Source organism: Uranotaenia lowii, chromosome 2, assembly GCF_029784155.1.
Source record: "Uranotaenia lowii strain MFRU-FL chromosome 2, ASM2978415v1, whole genome shotgun sequence".
NCBI lineage: Eukaryota > Metazoa > Arthropoda > Insecta > Diptera > Culicidae > Uranotaenia > Uranotaenia lowii.
The window spans coordinates 179,446,541-179,455,248 of NC_073692.1; the positions used below are offsets into that span (position 1 = coordinate 179,446,541).

At 38.3% G+C, this 8,708-nt stretch overlaps 1 protein-coding gene across 1 annotated transcript; it reads left to right on the forward strand.

Moving 5' to 3' along the window:
- Window positions 1-6,563: 6,563 nt before the first annotated feature.
- On the forward strand, window positions 6,564-8,505 carry LOC129748126 (sialin-like). Its single transcript, XM_055742621.1, has 5 exons — window positions 6,564-6,683; window positions 6,747-7,564; window positions 7,617-8,031; window positions 8,093-8,133; window positions 8,249-8,505. Exons 1-5 carry the CDS (start codon window positions 6,656-6,658, stop codon window positions 8,369-8,371), a joined length of 1,425 nt encoding a protein of 474 aa, XP_055598596.1. The 5' UTR covers window positions 6,564-6,655; the 3' UTR covers window positions 8,372-8,505.
- Window positions 8,506-8,708: the final 203 nt, after the last annotated feature.

The window sequence follows — 8,708 nt, forward strand, 5'->3', positions numbered from 1 at the left end:
ATGCCTGTGCCATTTTTTAAGATTAAAAGAAATAAAACTATACTTAACCCCCTAGTGCCCCGCCTTTAGATGGGGTCTACTAAAATCGGCATAAAACCAAAGCCAATCATTATTTTTATTTACTTTTTGCACAAAATCTTTCAAAACATGGTAAATTAACAATCCATACTAATAAAAACTGTTAGACGAGCTGTTGTCAAAAGCTTCAGCTTAGAGAAGTTCAATAACATGAGAAAACTAGAAATTGACCTTTTTTTTCGGAAAACGATCAATTTGGTAGCCTCAGATATCCAAGGTCAATGAGTTTTCCGATTTTATAACAAAAAAAAATTGCAGTAAGGTCAAAGAGTTACCACCATTCTGGATTGATTTTGTGAGAGAGAGAAATTTCCTAAGTTAGGTAGGAGATATGAAACATGAATCCCGTCGTTAGGTGGGATTGGATAAGTACGACAACAATTAAAATCAATATGACAATATTTACTTTTTATATAAGTTGTAGTATCTCAGTTATTTGTGGAACAATTGAAACACAAATTTCATAAAAGTATAGCTATAGATCATTCTTAACCCATTAATGCATAGTGTTGTTTCAAAATAACACTAATCAAAATCCAAATGTATCGGAAAAGCGTGGATATTTTTTTAGTGATGTTTTCACAAAAAATATTTAGGAGATTAAAAGAAATAAGCTAATGGTATTTTTATAACGAAATTAAATTTTTTTTTTGTAAAAAGTAGTTTTTGGAAAATCGCTAGTTTCTTCAGATTTGCAAATCCTTTAAAATAATTAATCTCAAACAATCACAAACACCTTCCTGCACCCAGTTAACAAGGCTTGGAAGATCAATAACTGACTTTGTTTTGTTTGTTTGCCTAGTGTTGCCAAAATAGCAAACGTTGTCATATAGATTTATTTTATTTTATTTATCTTCAGTGTGGCCCAATTACAACTTTTATTTTATTTTATTTTTATGAAATTAATTTATCGGCTATATCGGTGAAATTTATATTCTTTGAGAAAGAATATTTAAGAATTAAAAGATTTTAGACGGATAGAAGATAAGAATAAGGTGAAAAATGTTGAAAATGAGCGGAAGGGTAATTTTAATTTGTAAAACTTTTCATCACATTTCATCGTTTTGTTCCTCATTTTATTTTATTTTTCATTAAATTTGCTTCATTTTCTGCATATCCTTCATCTTATCACCACATATAACTCAACACTTCTAAATTTTTAAATTTTCATAGTGTTATCTAATTATGATACCCACAAACTTAATATATGATTAGATAATCCTACCCACTAGACCGCTGCAAAAAAAGACTTTTTGCTCCCATATGATTTTTCAATGCATTTTGGGTCAACAAGCATCAGTGTAAAATTTTAGATGATTTAGATTTAGATTGATTTCTGAATAAGCGCATCGCGTTTCAATTTTGTATGGAAAGTTGTATGGAAGAAGAAATTTTAGCACATTATATCATCCAGAAAATTCAATTTAGCTTGAAATGAAGTTGGTCTTTTGGTATTTTTGGTTTAGACTATTCTTAAGCTTCTTTTTTTCGCTAACTTGACAAGCAGCTAAGCATTTCATGAAAAACATGATAACCATTTCAAAATAAAAAATCTGAATCCATTGAAAAGTATTGAAAAAATGGCCGACTTGGCTAGCTAGAGCTTTTGATCATTTGAATCAATGTTATTGCAAAGGTTATAAATATGAATCAATAAATTCCCGGCTATGCAAAGCAGTTTTTGAGATTTCTCATTCTCATCCAACGGTTACTCAGCTTTCAAATAAGCAATCAAAAACGCAAAAATTTAAAAATTAATTTTGAAAAAAAAAAATTGTAAACAAAACATCAATTATCTTTTCTGGGGTACAAGCTAGGTTTGTGTTTTGTTCACATGAATTGTACGCAAGAATCAAGGAATATTTTTCATCTAAAGATTGGGTTTTTTTTAACTTATAGCACATCTCTGTCGATTTAAAAATGAAAAATTTTGTTCCCCCATAAAAATGTCCATACAAAATACAAACTCGTTGCGCTAGTTCAGGACTGGATGGATCTCTTCCAAAATAATGCTATTTCTGGCAGCAAAAACAACCAAAAAAAGTTATGAGAGGTGTAATAATTTAGGACTGGTGCGATCATAGTGCGATCATGATTTTCCAACACCTTCTATGCTTCTAGGCATTTCCTAAGGAAACTTCTATTTCTATGAGGCATTTGATAAACGTCCAATAAAAATGGATCGAGTAAAATATTGAAAACAAATCAATACCTTCCAAATTTCTTCCTTGATAAACTAACTCTTTTTCCTAACTGTTGGCGCTTCTGGCAACACGGACAACTCGGAATTGATACGTACGAAGGGTGATCATGACATCGCAGAGGAAAACGTCAGTTTGCTGTCATCGTAAAGCCACTTCCGTTAATTCACGCGATAAGCTCTGGATCAAATTGCCCGAATAAGTTTAGATTTCTATCAAAGTTCTCAATCATTGATTATTTAGTTATAGTACAGGCTTAAGGATCATCATTCTGCTCTTCCGCCAATTTATTATTTCACCTAACCTTAAACTAAATAATATTCGCACAAGATCCTTAGTAATCATCCAGTCGATTCTCAGGAGGCTAATCAGTGCCTAGTCCACACCGAATTTTTTGAAGCTGATTAAAGAACTGCTGTCAGAAATCGAGTGCTGGTCTTATTATTAACCTCTACAATCTTCAAAAAATTCGACTTGGATACCCTGTACAAGGATGTCCCGAGCGAATTCTTCTACACCGATCGTTGACGGGCCGACAACCACTAATGCTGGAGCGAAAAATTGTCAAGAATGTGACCGTAATGATTCATTCGACAACATGGTCCAATGTGACTTCTGTCCCTCTTGGTGGCACTTCAAATGTGCTGAAGTGGATGCGACCGTAGAAAGCAGGACGTGGAAATGTAAAAAATGTGTTGCCAAAGAAAGTAGTCAAAAGCCTTTGTCTCAAACGGGTTCCGCTCTCCAGCGGCTTCGTGAACGCCAAGAACTTGAACGACAACGGGCCGATCTTGAGCTTCGACAGAAACACCTCAACGAACAAGAAACGTTCATCAACTCCGAGGAATCTCGTAGTAATCGCAGCGGGATTAGCTCTGGCGGAATTGATCAACGTACGCAACAGTGGGTCGACAGCATCGACGAACAAGCATTTACTCCGGTACCGACAATGTCTTTTATGCCACCAGTGAATCAACTGTCATCCGATATTCCTTAGCTTAGACGACAGTTCGCCCAGTGTGAATCTGGTAACCCTACGACCGAGCAGTTGGAAAATTTACAGAGACAACTTCAACTGTGTTAGGAGTTCCTTGCTACATTATCAGCTGGTGAACCGCCTAAATCAACTGGAAGGAACAAATCCATGGCTGCACAGGAAAAATCTAATGAAGTTTTGGGAATTAGAACTGGAGCTATCCCGAAATCAGTCGCTACAGGAGCAACAGTCATTGGTCACCCGATGACAAATTCAAAGCCAGTAGGGGAGTACCTCCAACAACAGGAAAGTGTGATGCCCACAGGTGAGTGCCATGCCTCTGATCATACAGATAGATATGCCTCGTTTAAATGCTCCACAATCAATAGAACTACCAAATATGGGCAGCAGCGCCTTGAATCCGCGCGCCCACCTGTGCATAGGTTCAATCATACAAATCAAATCGCTCATGTAAATCAAAATACAAACCAATTGAGTAATAACCCGTCCCAGGTATCGCAATTAGGGGAACAGGCAATCCAACTGCCACCTCATCCTATCGATATTATGAATTCTAACCCCAAACAATCGTTACAAATTCCATAACCCAACTATCAAACAGAAACGACCTTTCCCCAATTTAGATCGGCTCGACGTACACGATTCGAATCACTGCCTAATTATACGTCTCAAAATCTGCTAACTGATCAGCCTATTTCTCAACCGGTCTCTCATATAGAATCGCAACCAATGCCATCAAATGGCGTTGAAAATGCCCCCCAATGTGAGTTATTCGATGTAGTTTTTCCTACACCTCAGCAGATGGCAGCTAGGCAATCGTTTCCGCGTGAACTTCCCAGTTTTTCCGGAGATCCCGCCGATTGGCCGATGTTCATAGCGAATTATGATTACACGACTGCAACTTGTGGTTACTCCAACGGTGAAAATATGCTACGACTTCAACACTGTCTAAAAGGACACGCACTCCAGACCGTACGTAGTCGTCTGGTGCACTCCGCAGCTGTACCACAAGTAATAGAAACATTACGCTTACGGTACGGAAGAGCAGATTTTTTAATTAACTCTCTTCTACAGAAGGTTCGAGCCATCGCGGTGATAAGGTCGGACAGATTAGAGGCACTGGTCGATTATGGTGATGCTATCCAAGCACTATGCGACCACATAGAAGTCGCAAAAGAAAACGCTCATCTATCAAATCCTCAACTTCTGCAAGAGCTCGTGGAAAAGCTTCCGTCCGAGCAGAAAATGTTATGGGCAGCCTATAGGCGCAATCTTCATGGAGTAGATCTTCGAACATTTGGTGATTACATGACGGTGGTGGCGAAAGATGCCCTAGGCGTAATAAGCTTCAACAGCAAATTGAATGTCATCAAAAAGGATAAACAGAAACCTAATGCGAAAGGATATATCAACTCCCACGCTGAGTCAACCGAATTCTCGCCAGAACAACATATCGAAGAAAGTGCAGACGGCTTTAAGCCGGAATGTGGTTGCTGTGGAAAATCTGGCCACCGACTCCGTGAATGCTATAAATTTAAAGGATTGTCACGCTGAAACACTGTAAGAGCGTTACATGTGTGTTTCACATGCCTCAACAGCCACGGTAGGCGCGCGTGTCGGAGCGGAATAAGATGTGATGTTGTGGGATGTTATTATCGACACCACCCGCTTCTTCATATTTCTAAGGATCCCAAAGCGCAAATGATCCATGTTGCGGAACATCACACACACCGAATCACCGGATTCGCCAACACTCTTTCGAATACTTCCAGTACCAGTATATGGAGCTTCAACTGCAGTGGAAACATACGCGTTCCTCGACGAAGGATCCGACTTAACGTTGATTGAAGGTAGCTTAGCACAACAGTTAGGCTTGCAGGGAATTGCCGAGCCCCTTTGCCTTCGTTGGACCGGGAATACAACGCGCACGGAAAACGATTCCTATAAAATCGACATCTCACTGGCCGGAGTTGGACAAAACAAGTTTTCTGTTTTAAAGATCGCAAGAACAGTAAACTGCCTCAACCTTCCTACACAATGTTTCAATGCAGAAAATGCTGCTAAACAATTCAGACATCTTCGTGGTATCCCTCTCAAAAGCTACAGTCAAGCAAAACCTACAATACTTATTGGCATCGACAATCTACGACTCGCAGTACTGCTGAAAATAGAAGAAGGAGATGGTTAGGACTCGTAGCTTCGAAAACGAGGCTTGGATGGTGCGTCTATGGGAGACATCCGGGAAAACTGACATCGTCAAATAGCTTCCACATCTGCGGGTGTACGGCGGATGAGAATCTCAACGAGTTAATCAAGCGTTTTCTCACACTCGAACAGGTCAAAGAAACTGTACCAAAACAATTATCGGAAAAGGAAGAACGCGCTTTATATATCCTTAATCCTTATCCTATCCTTAAACAGACGACGAAACGAGTGGGCGATCGATTCCAGACCGGACTTCTATGGATAGATGATGTGGTGGTCTTACCAAACAGCTATAACATGAGTTTAGGACGCTTAAATATTTCCCTACATATCCTCCTACCTCTATGTTTTTGTGCTAGATACGCTTCATAATTTCTTAGGCTCTTCTCTAATCAGTTTTTTTGAAAGAATGTATTTTCATTTTAATGCGGAATGTAATATTTTGAATATTTTATAATAATTTATTGCTCAGAAATATTGAGAAAATAGTTTAAAAAATCAAGCCACAGGCATTCTTTTTGACAAATTTTGTTGATGTTGACGAAAAATTAAGAGTAGGTAGAAATTGTGTCCATGTTCCGAAGTTCATTTTCTGGATCTACTTTAAACATTTCATATTTGTGTAAAGTATTGCAGCTCTAATGTAATTACACCACTAGAATCGGTATGGAATTGCCTTTCTGATCAGTATAAATCTATTGCGGAAATCTTGCGTGAATATACTCAAAATCCAGTGATAAGTTGAATTTAAGTGCTAGAAAATCTTAGAAATTGCAAATCGAAAAAAACTTCGAAAAACAGCTACTTTTTAAAATTCGTCCAATATTCTGTGTTTCGTATTTTGTTAATCAAAAGATGCAAAAATGTGCCAAATTACGTCAACTTTCCAATACTTTTTCAAAACTTATGTGGTGTGACTTAAACAATTTCGACGGTTTTTAATTGAAAAGTACGGTTTGTACACCAATTTTTAAACATGTTTTGTGGTTATAATCTAAACAATTTGAAAAAAAATATATCCTTATCCACGTTTTTTCGAAATTAAGAAGCATTTATTTTTATTTAAATGTAAAAGTTCTCAAATAAGAAAAAGTCAGAAAATCGCAAATCAGTAGGCCCTTGTCAGATTCATTTTTTTTTCCAACTGTCAATAAAAGCTTAAATTTTCCAAAACATGGTTTTGCATGTGTTTTGTCATTCAAGTAAGTTTATAATGAAATACTATTGAAAATTATTTATTTATCCTTTCCCGTAATTACTAATAGTATGTAGCTGTTTCCCCACCCGATATCGGACGTGCCTGCTGGCTTGTATGTGCCTCCTGATACAGTACACGATGCGTATATGTCTTCATTTGGCTATTACCGAAATGACTTTTCCCCCAACGACAACGGCTGAACCCGGCGAAGGCGAAAGCAGAATGATAAAGAGACCATGTTTCTCACTTCAAAAGCGAACCGAAGAACCAGCCGACCCTATCTATAACTGGAGCGAAAAAGATCAAGGAGTGATTCTTTCCTCCTTCTACTGGGGCTACATGGTATCGAATTTCTCGGCCTCGGCGATTGCCGATCGATTCCCGAGGCTTCTGTTGATGTGGAGTGTTTTCGGTTCCGGTGTCTTGACTCTGCTGACTCCGATGGCCATTGATAAGGGTGGAATGAGGCTGTTGGTTTGTCTTCGGGCGTGTGAAGGCTTCTTCCAGGGAGTCACGTTTCCGGTATTGAGTGCTCTGATATCCCATTGGGTTCCTCCGGCGCAGAGAAGTATGCTCGGGGCGTTTGTTTACAGCGGATCACAGATTGGATCACTGGTTGGAGGCATTGGATCCGGAATGCTGATTCATTATTTCAACAGCTGGAGAATCGTGTTCTATGTTTGGGGAACCTGCGCCATGATAATGTTCTTAACGTGGTGGATCTTCGTATTTGATAGTCCTCACAACCATCCCTATATGGACGAAGGAGAAAGATCGCAACTCATCGAAGAACTGGGCGGTTCTGGTAAAGCTCTTAAACCTGGTTCTATTCCGTGGAGAAAGATTGCATCGAGTGCACCATTCTGGGCTGTTGTTTTTGGACAGGTAAAAACAGCATTGAAAAATATTACTACTGTTCCAATTTGTCAAATTGCAGGTTTCCCTCGATTTTAATTTCTACCTGACAACGATTGACCTTCCAAAATTCATGAAAAGCACTCTGGGGCTGGACGTTCGTGAGAATGGAATAATTTCCTACATGCCCTTCTTTCTGATGTGGATGAACACGAGTGTCACCGGATGGATTGCGGACAAACAGATCAAATCCGGTTGCCTGTCTAGGACCAACACTCGCAAATTTTGGTGCACCTGCGCTTCCACATTAAGCTCCACTTTCATACTGGCTGCGGCCTACTCGGGCTGCCGGAAGTGGTTGATAGTGGCGTGTTTTACACTGGCTATTGTTTCCATGTCCGGATATTATCCCAGTGTAAAAGTCAACGCGAACGATCTGAGTCCAAACTTTGCAGGATTGATTATGGCTTTTGTCAATGGCTTTGGAGGGTTTTGCGGTAATTAGTTTTGAAACTTTCAGTTTCCTGTTATTTTTATACTTTTTTTTTTCGTTTCTAGGTATAATCGTCCCATACATGGTTGGACTGCTAACTCCAAATGTAAGTAGATTTAAAATTAGAAAAAGACAAACAAATATGTTTTTTATACACTGGACGCTTTAGAACATACTCAGTGTAAAATTATTTCAATAATTTCGTGTTCTAACCATTTCAGCAAACTATCGAAGAATGGCGGCTGGTGTTCTGGATAGGCTTTTTTGTAATCCTGACTTCAACCACTATTTTTAACCTATTTTCTTCCGGAGAAGTCCAGAGCTGGAATACTGTCAATGAATGATAGCAGGCATCGGTTTAAAAGCTCAATCAATTTACAGGGCTATCGACAAATAGTTAACAAATGAATTATTCAGAAGAAGCAAGAAAATTGAAAACTCGATATTAAAAAAATTATATTTTTATTGGCCTTTCTAAATTATACACAAATTAAATTCATCTCCGAGCAAAAAAAGTTTTGATTACTACAAACGCATGGCATTTGTGAAAAAGATTGTATGAAAACTATAGAATTGCAACCCACGGTTTGGATGTTAAAAGAATTGATTCGCAAAATTCGAGTTTTCATCCGATTACCATCAAATTTTCAGGTAGTGAAAAATAACTATTAAACTCAATTT